Here is a 16,863-nt window from a genome sequence, read left to right as displayed (position 1 = left end):
CCATTGTAGCTACACATGTACTATTGTGTTATTATAGTACGCATATTTATACAATCCGTAGTAAAACGAGTAATGGCAATATTGCAATCCGACCAACAATCATGGACACTGCACTTTAACTATAATACAATAATAAAACCACGTTTTATTTCCATAAGCGTGATTGTGAACACTTCATATAGTGTCGTGTTAGTTTTATTGTGTGTATTATTATATGGAAATGTGTGACATCACGCGCGTGTGTGAAGCCCCCCGGAGGTTTGATTAGCGCGAGCCCGAACACACACACACACACGTGAATAAACATGCGCTTCTGTGCGGATCTACACGACTTCATGTTCGGTGAGTGTTTCTGATCACCGTCTGTTTTCTTTGTGTGTTTATTCTGAATGTGAACAGCTCTTCTGTATTCCGCCGTAAGAGGATGTAGCTCGCGAGCTAACCACTGACAGCCAATCCGCGTCGCTAAAACACAAACACATCCACGAGCATTTTACTGCACGTCCATCATCTGTCGCCTGAAATGAACAATATCAATAAGAACACGTGCTTATGAACGCATTTGCTTTGTTTTTCCGGCTCGTGCAGCTGCTTTAGCACACACACATGCAGTTGCAATGCATGCAGGCGCGAGAGCGAGCTTCCTGTATACTTCCTTATTTTTAAACTTCTCTCGTTTTTACCGTTATTAAGCTCTGGATTTACATCACATTCATTACACACGTGTGCATTTAACCTTTAATGTCAAACAGTGTCTGTTTGAACATGCGTGTGATAATATTCACTTATATGTGACATATTTTCTCAGGTTTATATTCAGCCTTGCTCGGTTTATAAAAACATCAGTCAATTATATAGTTATAGAAATGTGAGTGTCTGTGTAAATATATATATATATATATATATATATGATCAATCATCAAATGTTTAAGAGTTAAAAAGCCAGATATATAGTTATAGAAATGTGATTGTATGTATATGTGTGTGTATATATATATATCTATAGATATATATAGGCCTACACTGTCTCTGTAGTAGCATTCATATAAGCAAAGGACTTTATATGATGTGTGATATAAGTTTATATACGTGTTCAGTTATCTGGTGTAATTAAAAGGGACATTTCACCCAAATTGCCTGAAATTTGTTTGTACCTTATATAAATTCTTTATATTTCCTTTTTTCTTTCCTGCATTTTGTGTATTATCTAAGACATGAAACTAAATTTCTTTTCTGTAGTGCACAGTCTTAGTTTTAGCTCATGCAGTCAGGTTTGAAATCCTCAGAGTTTAGTATGTAGGTCTGAACCCTCAAGAGAACACGTGGACACATTAAAGGAGCAGTTCACTTTAAAATTAAACTTGCATGATAATTCACTCTCCCACATGTCATACAAGCGGTCCGTGTGTTTATTTATTCTGTCTGAAACAAAATGAGGAATTTGAGGACAGGTTTCCAGGGTCCTTCTCCATATAAGGCACTTAAACCGGGGCTGTTGGTTGAAGTCCAAATGTCTGTTTCATTGCCGATTCAAACGGCTCTAAACAACACCAGCCGATGAATGAGGGTGTTGTCTAGACAAACAATTAGTCATTTTCCAAGAAAACTGAAAAATATCTACTTTTTAAACATAATTATATGGCTTGCTCTGCCTCAGAGGTTCACCAGGACTTTCGTACTACGCAATACGTTGGAAAGGTTATGCATAACGTTGATTTCAAAAGATGGGACATCACACTATGTCATGCATTCTGACTTCTTTACACCGTTGAACGTGCTGGCTTCTCATGCTTAACATGGTCAACTTGTTGAAAAACAAGTTGGACGTATGACGTTGTATTTCTGTTCTTGATACACTCCCCCAGCACTCCAACTTGTTTCGGAAAGTCTTTTATAATCCTTTTATTGGGAAATTCTCTGGGAAAAGCACGGCGAGCCCCGTCCATGCATAAACCGACGAGCGATAGTTAGACCCTCTTACCATCAAGATTGGCTTAACAAAGTTATGACAATAATTACAACAAGAATTCTTCTGTTTGAATGAGTTTCTTAGCCATAGTTGTATGTTTTACAACGTTACAGAACATTGTTCTGAACAACAGTTTTTATTCTTATTTATTTGTGCAGGTTGTAAAAGAAGAGTCGTCTGCCTCTGAGCAAAAATGCCTTGTGGGATTGTTCCTCAGCAGAACTGAGATAGACAACATTCCAAAATCAGAGGACACACGCTTTATTTTCTATGCTAAGATTTTACATTCCGTCTGCGGGAGCAGATCTATATAAATTAGCAAACCTGTCGTGGCCGTCTCCAGAACTGACTCGCCGACCGTCCCGCAAGGCGACCGCCTATCATGAGATTCCGGATCTACAAGCGAAAGGTGGTTATACTGACCGTAGTGGTGGTCATCTGTGGATTTGGCGTGTGGAACAGTGGAAGGGCGAAGAAGGCGAGCACAGTTTTTCCTAAAGAAGTGGAGACCGTTGAACGGAGCGGGGGTCAGGTTCCGGTCACGTTGCCGGTCACACGGAAACCGGCCAACGAGACGCTTCCGGAAAAGCCACCGGCTCCCAAAGCCGAAATAGACAACACCACCCTAGTGTACCGAGGAATCGTGTTCCAGCTCAACTTCGACCAGACCCTCAGGAACGAGGAGAAGTTTGGGAAGGTACGTCAGAAGGATGGCCTCGTGGTCGTGGTTCAAGTTCACAACCGTCCGGAATACCTCCGACTGCTGGTGGACAGTCTGAGGAAAGCCGAGGGCATCGAGAACGTCTTTCTGATCTTCAGCCATGACCTCTGGTCCCCCGAGATCAACCAGATAGTGGCGTCCGTCGACTTCTGCCTCGTCCTCCAGATATTCTTTCCCTTCAGCATCCAGCTCTATCCTCTAGAGTTCCCGGGGAACGATCCGAAAGACTGTCCCAGAGACATCGCCAAGGAAGACGCCTTAAAGTTAGGCTGCATTAATGCGGAGTACCCAGACTCCTTCGGCCACTACCGAGAAGCCAAGTTCTCTCAGACCAAACACCACTGGTGGTGGAAGCTGCATTTTGTGTGGGACCGAGTCCGAGTTCTTAAGGACCACCACGGCCTGGTGTTGCTCATCGAGGAGGACCACTACCTCGCTCCCGATTTCTATCACCTCCTTAAGCTGATGGTGTCTCTGAAGAAGGAACAGTGCCCAGACTGCGACATCCTCTCGCTGGGCAGCTACGGACACCTCAGCTATTCCAGCAAAGCCAACAAGGTGGAGGTGAAGGTGTGGAAGTCCACCGAGCACAACATGGGCATGGTGCTGACCAGAGACGCCTATCTGAAACTCCTCAGGTGCACGGACACCTTCTGTACCTACGACGACTACAACTGGGACTGGTCGCTGCAACACCTGACGGTGTCCTGTCTACCCACCTTCCTGAAGGTAATGGTCAGTGAGGCGCCCCGAGTCTTCCATGCCGGTGATTGCGGCATGCATCACAAGAAGTCTGCCTGCATGCCGAGCGGCCAGAAGACGAAAATCGAGAACATTCTCCAGACCAGCGGGAACCAGCTGTTCCCCAAACAGCTGCTCATCACCAAGAGACTCCCGGCAGCCGGAGCTAAAGGTGTGGCTCCTCACGTGAAGAACGGCGGCTGGGGAGACATCAGGGACCACGAGCTCTGCAAGAGCTACCTTCGCTTACACTGACTTTCTGCTTTTTCTTCTTGTTTTTGCATCCTCTAATGAAAGCCTTGACAAATTCTTAATGGACTCTTTCTTCGTATTGCCTGTTTTATTGAAATGTTCCGAATAAAAAAAAGTGTGTGACGTTTGGATGTGGTGGTTATGAGCATCATTTAACTTGAATCCTTTTTGGCTGCCGGGCCTGGGCGATATATCAGTGAGGAGATCGGAAACCATATTGAGATCGTAGAGATGATCTGAAAGTAGCAAATCTCTCTGATTTATAAAAAGTGTGATTCCTCCATCTTTTACATTTCTGTACGCTGTGACGTTTTGATCGTCTATTGGTCTCACACACTCATGTGACAGGAATTCGCAGGTCAGAGTTCACCAAACTTTAAAAATATCCTCGGACGGGCTTGCGTTTCCGATATGTCGCATGCGTATGAATGGAAGTCAATGGAGCGAAAAATCAATTGTGATCGTGGCTTTAGCTGACAAATTCTCAATGTCCCTCATATCGCCCAGCCCTCGATCACTCTTAGAGCATTTTTGTACCATTTAACAAACTTTGTATGTATGAAAGCATGAAGTGTCTTATGAGATCTATCCATGTGTGTACTTGGAGACAAAAGACGTGGAATGCATTCTGTTTACTCTCCATCTAAAACTCTGGGCTATTTTTGATATGCAGATTAACTATTTTCTATTTGCTTGAATGTGATTGATGGTTTTACAGGTTGTGCTTCCTACTCGAGTATTAGAATGCTTTAGCAAGACATTAAAATTGCGTTGACTCTCTGGCAGTCCTTCTTCAGCCTGTTAGAGATTCTTTGTCCTATTTTCACCAGATCCATTTAGTCCTGTAACAGATCTGTGTGTCCTCAATATTCACAGACACGAGTGTGAAGACCAAGCTGCAGTCGGGCAGTGACGTACTCATGTCTATTATAGGCAGTATTGCAGCTTTTTTGATGCTTAAATGAAGAGTTCTCCCAAAACATGAGGCTTGTGACGTGTTGATTCTGAGGTTCAGAGAGATCACATCATTGTGACATTCAAAGTGACCGACTTTCATTACAAACAGTTTCTGTCAACAACACAGTCATTATTTACTCACCTTCGAGTTCTGTTTACATTTCTATTTTCTGATGAACCCAGAGAAATATATTTGGACGAATGCTTAAAACCAAACAGTTCTTGAACCTCATATTTTTTGTTGAACACAAAAGATGTGTTTAACTATTTCGTACAGAAAACACTTTTGATTACCATTGTCATTTTTTATTTGGGCTTCAAGAACTGTTTGGTTACAAGAATTCGTCTTAATATATTTTCGATGTTTATAGGTTGGTCGTGGCTAACCACATATAAAACAAGTCTGACGTGAAGGAATGATTCGGGTCTGCGGGAGATTTATTCTGCGGTACTTTTGTGAATATCCTTTGCTCTTTAATCCGTCTCTTCATGTTAATATCTGTACTCCTGGTATGGAGTAAAAATAATCTGTTTTAAATGATTCCAGCACGGCTGGATGCTGGCAGTCAACATGTCATTACATCAACAGTGAAAATAAAACTAGTTGATTTGACATAAACTGATAACCTGAAGGTTATAGATGCAAATCTTCATAAACAACACCACCGGTCAAAAACATAATGATTCTGAAGTAAAACATCAACTTCCAGTAACTTTATGACAGCGGTGAAGTAACAATAGTTTTAAAACAATGTGAATAAAAGTGATTGGTTTCTGTTTATGTTGCTAATAATGAACTCAATGTAATGCTCTGTGATGTTATGTCATTCTGAGTTTAAATACATTAGTGGTATGGTTACTGTCAGCTTATCTTAATTATAAAAAACAGCAGATGCTTTGGAAATGAAGGAAAATATAAACAAAATATACTATTGTCAGTGGTTTCCTCTTCTAATGCAACATAGTAATGTGTAATATACAATAGATACATTTGAGATAAAACATTAAAGTGCTAAGACGTTTTGACTACATCCACACTTTGCTTAAGAAAAAAGAGACAAAACTGCATATTTAAGATTATTTTAATTTTATAGATATATATATATCTATATATAGATATATAAATTCCTCTGTATTAGAAATACAAGTGTTTCTATCTTGTATAATCATTATATTCCAATCTGTCATAAATCCTTAATTTACAATATTTACACATTGTACAATAACCCGTTTCATCAGAAACAATATTAAAATAAATGTTCAAAAAGATATTTAGTTCTTCTTACACTTTTACAGCATTTCTTAGGAAGTCCATTAAAACTCCACAATGATAAAGCCATTTTCTTCTAATGATTTAGTGCAAACAATATTCTTCATTTCACTCTTGAACAAAAGCACAATTGCACCATCCAGCGCTGATGAAGGAGGCGTCACTCACGCATTCGTATCTTACAGCGCGTGTTTGTTCCAGTCGCAGCAACATCACAGCAAAATCACAACATGTGTTCTGACTGAGATCAGTGATCAAGTGAGGACACACGACGCTAGTGTCGTGCGGTGGAATGAATGAACCAAACTACAGCAGTTTAAACAAACAAACAAAAACAAAATGCACTTTACAAAGTGAAATAAACACAAAAACATTTTAACAAAGTGAAAGAAACAATAATCAGAGAAATGTGAATGTAAATTCTGAACAGAACGCCAGTTCAAGTCAACACATTATTACTGATGATTCTTATGTCAAGACGACATCTGGGCCACATTTCACCTCAAAATAAAAACATTATATTTTGCTAATGGAAACGAAGCTTATTTTAGGTCTTTCAGACCTTTGTCTTGAAAAGAATCATTATTGTAAGGTTGCTCATAAAACTGCACATAACTGTCAGAAGATAAACAGTCTTATTTTTCAGATTTGTGGGGTGAAATGTTCTTGACAAGTTTCACCTTTGACCCCTGAAGTGTGACATGTGATGCGTCTGGAGATCTGTGCTCGGCTCACGTCTGTCTCTATCACATCAGCTACACCACCGTCCCGCTGGGAGAGTTTGTGGAGTTTTGAGACGTCAAAAGGCCCTGAAAACAAGACATTTATTGAACATTATTCGTCTCGCTTTTAATTCTGGAATGAAATATGATTTCTTCATATCATTCCATTGGTTTCAATGTGAAAACGACAAACTGTTTATGATTCACCAAAAGGCTTCTTCAAATGTATTCTACATGTAGGAAAACATTTGAGAACAATACACAACAATCACATACGCCATCCTGTGTGCTGAATACACACTGTAAGTTAACTGCTTATAAACAATATTTGTGTAATTACTTTATTATATATTACATCATTTCTCTAACATTATATTCTCTTATTTTGTTACAGAATCCCATCTGAATTAATTTCATTAGAACGAGATTGAGAACAAAATCATGTGCGCGTGTTGTGAATTAGGCAGAAGTTTTGTAATGTTCAGAACTTTAGATGTAAATACAAATCGTAAGTGTAATAATTCGCTGTTCAGTAAATGGAAAGAAACACTGTACTTTCTAAATGATTTAATACTGTGTTGACAAGCACTTTTTCAAATGTTTTATCGGTTATATATTTGTGAATTCTAGTGATAAACAAAGTGTGACTGATGATAATGCAATTTTATGGTAAATAAGACCCAATATCTCTGAAACCAAAGCATTGGGCCATTTCGGATCAAAAACACAAATATCTCTCACCACTTTTCCAGGCCGCGCCCAGGTGCAGATGAACCCCTCCTGACAGGCCGTGACCAGACAGTCGTCCAGGAAGATCAACACAGTTAGACGCTCGTGGGCGATTTTCTTACACACCAGCGGCTCCAGTAGAGGTATTTCCTCCATGCGAGGACACAAGGTCGTTCCCAGCGTCTTGGCGGCATCGGCTTTGGCGGCGCGTGTGCCGATCAGCTGGCTGAGTTTGTCGCTGCTTTTGTTGCCGGTGTAGCTCATGCTGTGATTGCGTTTGTGGTCCTTGTCGGGATGGCGCTCCTTGCGCACTTCGTGGAGAGCCAGCGTGGCAAATTTACTGACCCCGGTGGCTATCAAAGCACTGTCCATGATGCTGGTGGGCTTGTGGTTGTTGGGACTACTGCCGCCTGTCGGCGAGGAATGGGGCAAACTGTTAGAGCGGGGCAAAGGGGGCGATAAGGAGTTGGACGGTCCACTGCTGCAGCTACTGCTCACGCTATTGTTGCCGTTAGTACCGAGAGCAGCCGCATCTCCGCAGGAACCCGACGCGTTCATCGCGTTGGTGTGCGTTCTAGTTCTAGACAGAGGAAACAGAATTTCTTCCGTGAGGTCCCACAAGCACATCTGGGTGTCCTGACCCACTGAGCCGAAGCGGTACGTGACGCTGACCGGCCTTCCGTCCGTAGAGTTCCTCTTGGACAGTCTGGACTGGGTGCTGTCGGCCCGCTCTCGGCTTCCGTTGGACTGAAGCTGCTCCTGGAAGTCTTCGTCGCTGCCGCTGAACTCCGCCGGCGCTTGACAGTCCTGCACGCTGGTAATGCAGTGATCGAACGCCACCACACTCACCCAAGACTTGTGCCCGCGGCCGCGAGCGATGACCCTGGAGTCTGCAAACGACCACACCGTCACCAGGTCGTCCTCTCCGCCGGTCACCACGTAGCGCCCGTCGGGGCTCCAGCACACGCACAGCAGTCCGCCGAAGTAACTCTTCATGGTGCCGTGGAGCTCGGCGGCATCAAAACAGAACACCCGCAGGAAACCGTCCTGACAGGCGCAGGCCAGAAACTTGCCGTCGGGGGAGAAGGCGAACTCGTTGACGGCACCCTCGCCGACCGTCCAGCGGAGGAGAGGATTGCGAGCCGTTTTGCTCTTGCTGGTGTGCACCACGTAGTTTTCGCCTTGCTTCAGGAGCTGATAGTGAGGCGGAGTCGTGCCGCACGTGTGCTCAACGTTGTAGAGATACATGCAGCCGCTGGCGTGAGCCACCAGAAACAGATTCTCAGAGCCGGGAACCCACTTCAGACACGACACCGGTGACTTGTCAATAAGTCTCTGTTAGAACACACGAAAAACAAACACCGTCAACAAAACACGCGTGAATGTCCCATAAAAATGTGCTTTTAAAAGATCAGTTTTACTGTCTCGAAATGGCCGGTTACCCAGAATAAACCTCATTCAGGTCACCGACTGCACAACTGGGTCAAACAAACAAAGACGACACGGCGACTCACATCTTCATTGAAAAGTTTGCTGGTTTCTTTTTTGATGGGGTCAATGAGCTGAACCTGTCCTGCAGAGAAGCCCACCAGCAGAGAGACACTGTCGGCCGTGGCTGTGAGAGGATTGGAGTCGTGACACGTAGGAAGCGTTCCCTTATATATCCTCTTATCTATGGGTTTGCTCAGGTCAGCAGCCTGCTCTCATCAGAAACAAACAGACATCAGTCCTGCTACACGTTTCACTTTATCACGTTTCACTTTATAAACAACAATCCTGCAATGTGTCACTTAATCAATTATCGCTTGTAGTCTCTGAATTAAAGGGATGGCTCACTCGACAATGATGTATTCCTTCTTCAGTGGAACACGACAGAAGATATTTCGAGAAATGTCTCAGTGGTTTTGTGTATATATATATATACACACAAGTTCAGTGTTGTTTGCAGATTAAAGTTCGAGAAAAAAATATCTTCTGTGTTGTTCTGATGAAGAAATAAACACTGACATGAGTCAATAAATAATGACAGGTTCCTCATTTTTGACTGAACCATCGCTAACCACAATATTGATCAAGCAAAACGCTTTAAAACGCAAACTGTCACTTTAACGAAGTTGTAAACACAATGAAACAAACTCCTCATGTGCACACACACAATCATTTACATGAACATGCATGTTATTTACGCAACAGGTAAATGTCATCAATAGTTTCACAGTATGTTCCTCTGACAGCTCGTCGTGATATTGTGCGAACCGTTTGCATACATTAGTGTTGTAAACATTGTTTACGCAAAGTCCACCGCGTAAACGTCATTAATAGTGACGGACGTGGTCACGTAAAAACACAATCACGGTGACGCGCGCACGCGTCAGTTTCAGATCAAACAATCGCAACGGCTGTCATGTCGTTCACTTTACCTTTCGGACGCCTTTATAGATGTAGAAGTAAAGCTCACGGCCCACATTGAAGCAGATTCTCTCGCCGTTACCGGACTGATCGTTCACGTTCACGAACGACACTTTAACGGGGTTCGAGCCCTGCGAGTTGAAGGGCACGCGGTTGGGTCGACTGTACTCGGAGTTCGGCAGGAGTTTGTAGACGCCCTCCCGTGTGCTGAATTGAGTTTTAATCTCGTTCGTCTCCTTCCCACCTCCATCCGCCGCCATCTTCGACAGTCGCGTTCATTCCGCCTCGCGCACGAGCGAGCGCGTCCACGTGGTGGCCGGGACCGCGACGCGCGCTCCAGCCGGCTGCGTGACTGACTGATTAAACTGAAGCGTAATGATGATCAAAACTGAAGTTACCATGGTTACTAACGAGACTGTTAATTGTGTAATATGGAAATATAAGTCATTTGAACTTCATTAGAAGCAGTTTGAGCTGGAGAAATTCAGTGATGACGCATTATTTCTACAGGCTCTTTAAAACACGTGATGTGTTTTATTCGCATCACTTACAAACGTCCCGAGCTTGTCGAGTTTTGTTTTATCTTTGAGTTTTAATGCTCAAAGTCTGCATGGGTCATTTAAGGCTGGAATACACTACAAGACTCTCTCAGATGTCTAGTGTTTGATGTCTAGTTTGTTTCATCTGTTCAGATTTTAAAAGTCCAGTCTTTACTCATTTTAAAGTGTTGTTGTCTAATGCAGTGATGTTTATAGACCTGAGTATCCAGGTCCTTTTGAAAGCCAAGGTTGGTTCATTCAGTAATACACATTTCGCCACCTCGGAACCGACATCTTTCTCAAAATATGATTTGTTCACACTCATTTTGTGTGTTGTGTATTTTGGGATTTTTTTGAAGACCAAATGTTTTACCTGCAAAGTCAAATGTAATGGTAAAACTATTTCAAAACGTCACAGAATGCAGATAGAACCTCATCATTCCAAGATGGCAGTGGACATGAAATACATTTGGCATTTTGCTAAATTAATCCTTTGTGTTAATGTCGTGCTCTTGAGATTAGAGACACACAAAACCCTTTTGAATGAATTCACAAAGTACCCACGGCGCAAATGTAAATCAAATCTGTATACTCAAGGCTTTCGTTGCTTACATTTTAAAATAGTTGTATTAGAATGATTTTGAATACAGTAAATGTGACCCAATCTGTCTATATTCATGCCAACGTTTCATAATCTCATTGTAATAACAAGAATCAACGTTTGCTTTGAATCATTCATTTTCATTTCAATCTTTGACATGGCCTAACTCAGTCAATATTAAAGACATCAAGATTATATTGTTACAGATTTTTATCATCTTAAATAAATGTCATAGGAGGCTATAACATTCTTTCCCATTTCTGTTGATGGCAACTGAAGAATAGCGAATGAACACTTGGTTAAGATGGAAAAATATCTTTTCAGATTTTACCGTCAGCCTGAGATGGTTTACATCGCTGGTATTGTACTTTTCAATACTGAATGTTTGAATAACATACAACAGAATGTCTGAAACTGTTGGAGGAACAACTGGAAGTGACTTCGGTGTGAATCCCGGCACTTTGATTCAAAGGCCCTGCTGAAGTGTTCTGGAGGTTTCATGGCAGCGGCCAATGAGCTGTCGAGGTTTCAGTATCGGGAAGGGCCGTGTGCCACCCGGAAAGTTCCTGCCTTGATTGACAGACACCTCTTGTACCCCTAAAAGGACAAATGGAGTATATGGTAGTAGACCCCCCCCCAACCTGGACACCCGCTGCACTAGCCAGTGGTCTTACTTTAGCCCTGTCTGTGTAGTGGGCATTCCTTCTGGAACATTCTGAATGGGAGTTTCTAGAAACCTTGCTGGCGAGTATATTAAGGCTGAAGAAGGCCCACGGCTCAGAAGACTGCGAACGTGATCGACAAACGTCAAGAACTCAAGAGGAGGAGAACTCCATACAGCAGAAGATTTCAAACACACTTTAAACACAGACATTTATATAGAAGTTCATCGTCAAGGTAAGTCAAATACTTCATTTTACTTCATTTGAGCAGCTCTTTTCAAAAAGTCTTTAAAGTGTGTTAGAATTCTGTCGACACGTGCTCTGGGGTTTGTACCTTTACTGAAGTTTTCAAAAGAACTATTCAATAAAGTACATTTTGATGACTTTATATATGACTTGAAGAGTTGATGTCAATGAAACGGTTCGAGTCAAGAGCACATGTCTGCAGACATGCTTCTCAAGGGAGGAGGAATCTGATAGACTTTGAATTACACTGACCACAGTGCGTTTTATTCTACAAAACGACGACTACATTCAAATACATTTCTAAATACAACAAGTGGAAAAAGAGAATATCTTGAGGTGACATGATCGTACCGCATGCTGGGTCTCCGTCACACTCCCCCCCCCCTGGCGTGACAGGTGCTGAACATGTGCTGAACATGTGCTGTGTGTGATTTTACACCTAATGAAGGTTTTTCAGCTGTCTCTTGACTATCACTTCTGTCTAGCAAAGATCTACACTATTAAACTCAACATTTTATACTGACAAAACATTTTCAACATCGACTCACTCAAGGTTTCATAAATGTGTCACTTATCATTTAGATGCAACAAGAAATCGTAAAGAAAATGTAACAATGATGGAAATAAGAAAGTCTAAAAATTAAACAACAATGTATTTTTAAGAAACCGCAGCTCTAAATATTAAATTAATCATTTTGTTATTATTTCATTTATAAATAAATCACAATCTAAAGTGTCAATGTATTGAAGTAATTCATAGAATATTTAGCCCTGGAGCATTTCAAATAATTGTAATAAAATTGTTTAAACATACACAATTCTCATAATTATATTCTCTTTTTATTATTAGAGGAACATTTTGGCTGGAATAAGAGTGGTAAAGATTTACGATCAAGTAATAGGCAGCAGTGCAATTTCACTATTAATTTACATTTACATTTAGGCATTTGGCAGACGCTTTTGTCCAAAGCGACTTACATTACATTATCCTATACATTTATACATAGGTAACATTTCTAAAATATTCGTTTGAAGTGTAATTTTCACCGAACTGTTTGCTTCTTGACTTTACGCAGATGCCTGAGAACGCTGCACAGCCCATGATGGAGGAAGAAGCTGAGACCTTCGCCTTCCAGGCTGAGATCGCTCAGCTGATGTCTCTCATCATCAACACCTTCTACTCCAACAAAGAGATCTTCCTCCGAGAGCTCATCTCCAACTCGTCTGATGTACGTTTATGGATTCATGTATACAAGAAAGCTAAACTTTATTTGTTTTATTCAGTGGGTTTCTTACGTTTTCTTCTTTCAATCAGGCTTTGGACAAGATCAGATATGAGAGCCTGACAGACCCGAGCAAACTTGATTCATGCAAAGACCTGAAGATTGAACTCATCCCGAATCTGAAAGATCGCACGCTCACGATCATCGACACCGGCATCGGTATGACCAAAGCTGACCTCATCAATAACCTGGGCACCATCGCTAAATCCGGCACGAAGGCTTTCATGGAGGCCCTGCAGGCTGGAGCTGACATCTCTATGATCGGTCAGTTCGGAGTGGGTTTCTATTCCGCTTACCTGGTGGCCGAGAAAGTCACCGTGATCACCAAACACATTGATGATGAGCAGTATGTGTGGGAGTCAGCAGCGGGTGGTTCTTTTACCGTGAAGCAAGACCCTGGTACGAACTTTACCAAATGTTGATTTAGATCAAACGGATCTTTCCTCAGCAATCGTTAAATAATTGTGCTTTTGCTTTGACAGGTGAATCCATCGGACGTGGTACGAAAGTCATTCTCCACCTTAAAGAGGACCAAGCCGAATACGTTGAGGAGAAACGCGTCAAGGAAGTTGTGAAGAAACACTCTCAGTTCATCGGTTACCCCATCACGCTCTTCGTAAGTGTCTTTACTGTGATAACGACAAGTTTGTCCGAACAAGTGAATTCACTCTCGTTGAAAAACTGCAGGTTGAGAAAGAGAGGGAGAAGGAGGTTGACCTTGAAGAAGGAGAAAAGGAAGAGGAGGTGGCGGCTGGAGATGATGCAGACAAACCCAAGATTGAGGACTTGGGGGCTGATGAGGACGAAGACTCTAAAGACGGGAAGAACAAGAGGAAGAAGAAGGTAAAGGAGAAGTACACTGATGTTCAGGAGCTCAACAAGACCAAACCTCTGTGGACCCGCAACCCAGATGACATCACCAACGAGGAGTACGGCGAGTTCTACAAGAGCCTGAGCAATGACTGGGAAGATCACCTGGCTGTCAAGGTGAGTGCTAGTGTTCATCATTCAACTGTTGAGTGTTGACTTGTGAACTGGATGATGATAACGTGAATCTTCTTTGTCGTGACAGCACTTCTCAGTTGAGGGTCAGCTGGAGTTCCGCGCTCTGCTGTTTGTAACCAGAAGAGCCGGTTTTGACCTTTTCGAGAACAAGAAGAAGAGAAATAACATCAAGCTGTACGTGCGCAGAGTCTTTATCATGGACAACTGCGACGAGCTCATCCCTGAGTACCTCAGTAAGTGTCTTGACAGTGAATATTGAGAATTGCTCAAGGATTGAAGGATGAAATCAGTTAACTAGGGATGTAACTATTCAATGTGAGCCGGTTAAAATCATTGTGACGATTCAAGCCGGTTGAGATGTTATTTGAATCGCAGTGCATGTTTTCAACAGCAGGGGACGCTGTGTTTACTGCAAACTTGGTAAACGTGGATGTGCTAATATTTCTTAAAAAAGTAAAAGACGGGAAAAGTACAGACAAAGGCTTCGTTTGTTTATTTTAGAGAGACTTTTGTATTATAATTTTTTTTATTTGATTTGGTTTTTGTTTTGAAACTGCAATTTAGTGTAGTTATTTGACATAAAATATTTTTATTGTACAGAGAAATGTGAAGCATTAGCGAAATAATAAAAGGACGGTTTTCTTTTTTAATAAGCCTCAACTCATTCTGGAAAAAAATCTTGAAATCGATGAAATCGCTACTTCACTACAGTTAATGAAATGAATCGTTCTTCATCAGACTTCATCAAGGGCGTCGTGGACTCTGAAGATCTTCCTCTGAACATCTCCAGAGAGATGCTTCAACAGAGCAAGATCCTAAAAGTCATCCGCAAGAACCTGGTCAAGAAGTGCCTCGAGCTCTTCACCGAACTCTCGGAGGACAAAGACAACTACAAGAAGTTCTACGAGCAGTTCTCCAAGAACATGAAGGTAAGTTTTCTTTATAGATATAGATATTGTATGATTTGACTAAGACAGTTTAAAATAAAATGAAATAATTTCTCGCTCTAGCTCGGTATCCACGAGGACTCCCAGAACCGCAAAAAGCTATCCGAACTGCTTCGCTACTACACATCTGCTTCCGGAGAAGAGATGGTGTCCCTCAAAGAGTATGTGTCTCGCATGAAAGAAAACCAGAAGCACATCTACTACATCACAGGTTAGCAGCTCAGTCCAAACAACACATAACAACGTAAGCGTAACTAAAATAGGTCATCGTTTTACAAAACTGTCTTTCTCTCCTGCAGGTGAGACCAAAGATCAAGTGTCCAACTCTGCGTTCGTGGAGCGTCTGCGCAAAGCCGGTCTGGAGGTGATCTACATGATCGAGCCCATCGACGAGTACTGCGTGCAGCAGCTGAAAGAGTACGATGGCAAGAATCTGGTGTCCGTGACCAAGGAGGGTCTGGAGCTGCCCGAGGATGAAGAAGACAAGAAGAAGCAGGAAGAGTTGAAGACCAAATATGAGAACCTGTGCAAGATCATGAAAGACATTCTCGACAAGAAGATCGAGAAGGTACGTGCTCTTAGCATGCTGGGCTGATGTTTTAAAGAAAACATTAACGATTAAATGATGAAGGTAAACATCGAAATTTGTTTTCACAGGTCACTGTCTCAAACCGGCTGGTGTCCTCGCCCTGCTGCATCGTCACGAGCACGTACGGCTGGACGGCCAACATGGAGAGAATCATGAAGTCTCAGGCCCTGAGGGACAACTCCACCATGGGCTACATGACTGCCAAAAAGCATTTAGAGATCAACCCCGTCCATCCCATCGTCGAGACCCTCAGAGAGAAGGCAGAGGTGGACAAGAACGACAAGGCTGTGAAAGATCTGGTGATCCTGCTGTTTGAAACCGCTCTGCTTTCCTCTGGATTCACGTTGGATGACCCGCAGACGCACTCAAACCGCATCTACAGGATGATCAAACTCGGCCTTGGTGAGTTGGACGGCTGCATTTAAAATAAAATACGAATCTAAACACAGAGTAGTGTGACGAAACACACTTGAGAAGATATTTTTAAATAGACGGCTTCATCTTTACAACATAAACAAACGTTACTGCGCATGCGCACGTTTGTGACCCCAATTGAACTTACAATTATCAGACACTAGCCAAACACAAACCGGAAGTTAGCCGTGGGTCCGGCGTGGCGTGTCCGCTGAAACGGTCTATACACTGATATTTGATCGATATGCATTGAAACGCCAATACATTATACAATAAATATCAATGAAATATTAGGCAAACATGTTTAATTTTACAGCATTAATATGATTACGTAAGAATATATCACATTATATCATATTACTTTTAAATAGCTTCAGTCAACCACTAATCGAGAAATTAAATCTATGAAACGTGATGTTTTTCAGGCATTGATGACGATGACTCCGCCGTAGAAGACATCACTCAACCCGCTGAAGAAGATATGCCAGTTCTGGAAGGCGATGGCGACACTTCTAGAATGGAGGAAGTCGACTAAAAAGTTTAAATACCACTAAATTGTTAATGTATTGTTTTATTTTTGTAAACACATTCTTTGCATTAAAGGGAAATCCCTTCCAGCTTTAGGATTGCATTAGCAAAAGCAAACTTTTCTCTTCTCTCTCTTCTCTTCTTTTCTTTTTTTTTTGCTTCTCACTGCACACAGTTTAATTTCTGAATTTTATAATGAAATGTTTTTTGTAAACTGAAAAGTTTTTAATAAATTAGCACTGCTCAAATATCAGCTCGAGTCCGGTCTTTTTTATTAAA

General features: G+C 42.0%; 3 protein-coding genes across 3 annotated transcripts; 2 read left to right on the top strand and 1 right to left on the bottom strand.

Moving 5' to 3' along the window:
* Positions 1–202: 202 nt before the first annotated feature.
* Positions 203–5,550, top strand: mgat2 (alpha-1,6-mannosyl-glycoprotein 2-beta-N-acetylglucosaminyltransferase). The gene is made up of 2 exons (XM_079474631.1): positions 203–342; positions 2,128–5,550. The coding sequence occupies exon 2, from the start codon at positions 2,352–2,354 to the stop codon at positions 3,684–3,686; it is 1,335 nt and encodes a 444-aa protein (XP_079330757.1). The 5' UTR covers positions 203–342; positions 2,128–2,351; the 3' UTR covers positions 3,687–5,550.
* A 261-nt stretch (positions 5,551–5,811) lies between these two features.
* Positions 5,812–10,139, bottom strand: wdr20b (WD repeat domain 20b). The gene is made up of 4 exons (XM_079474630.1): positions 9,782–10,139; positions 8,876–9,058; positions 7,374–8,696; positions 5,812–6,719 (listed from the first exon to the last, which is right to left on the bottom strand). Exons 1-4 carry the CDS (start codon positions 10,028–10,030, stop codon positions 6,666–6,668), a joined length of 1,809 nt encoding a protein of 602 aa, XP_079330756.1. The 5' UTR covers positions 10,031–10,139; the 3' UTR covers positions 5,812–6,665.
* Positions 10,140–10,227: 88 nt separating this feature from the next.
* On the top strand, positions 10,228–16,836 carry hsp90aa1.1 (heat shock protein 90, alpha (cytosolic), class A member 1, tandem duplicate 1). Its single transcript, XM_079474629.1, has 11 exons — positions 10,228–11,807; positions 12,895–13,047; positions 13,134–13,500; positions 13,584–13,717; positions 13,789–14,088; positions 14,174–14,339; positions 14,845–15,035; positions 15,117–15,264; positions 15,353–15,621; positions 15,711–16,044; positions 16,482–16,836. Exons 2-11 carry the CDS (start codon positions 12,895–12,897, stop codon positions 16,589–16,591), a joined length of 2,172 nt encoding a protein of 723 aa, XP_079330755.1. The 5' UTR covers positions 10,228–11,807; the 3' UTR covers positions 16,592–16,836.
* The last annotated feature ends 27 nt before the right edge of the window (positions 16,837–16,863 follow it).

Source organism: Barbatula barbatula, assembly GCF_947034865.1.
Source record: "Barbatula barbatula genome assembly, chromosome: 15".
Classification (NCBI taxonomy): Eukaryota; Metazoa; Chordata; class Actinopteri; order Cypriniformes; family Nemacheilidae; genus Barbatula; species Barbatula barbatula.
Note: the sequence above shows the minus strand (reverse complement) of the source record. Positions and strands in the feature narration are given on the sequence as shown.

Coding starts and splice junctions, on each gene's coding strand:
- hsp90aa1.1 (XM_079474629.1), top strand. CDS start 12,895: ATGCCTGAGAACGCTGCACAGCCCATGATGGAGGAAGAAGCTGAGACC. Junction 13,501..13,583: donor TACCGTGAAGCAAGACCCTG/GTACGAACTTTA, acceptor TTGCTTTGACAG/GTGAATCCATCGGACGTGGT. Junction 13,718..13,788: donor GTTACCCCATCACGCTCTTC/GTAAGTGTCTTT, acceptor GAAAAACTGCAG/GTTGAGAAAGAGAGGGAGAA.
- wdr20b (XM_079474630.1), bottom strand. CDS start 10,030: ATGGCGGCGGATGGAGGTGGGAAGGAGACGAACGAGATTAAAACTCAA. Junction 9,059..9,781: donor TCTATAAAGGCGTCCGAAAG/GTAAAGTGAACG, acceptor TGATGAGAGCAG/GCTGCTGACCTGAGCAAACC. Junction 6,720..7,373: donor GGGCGCGGCCTGGAAAAGTG/GTGAGAGATATT, acceptor TCTTGTTTTCAG/GGCCTTTTGACGTCTCAAAA.
- mgat2 (XM_079474631.1), top strand. CDS start 2,352: ATGAGATTCCGGATCTACAAGCGAAAGGTGGTTATACTGACCGTAGTG.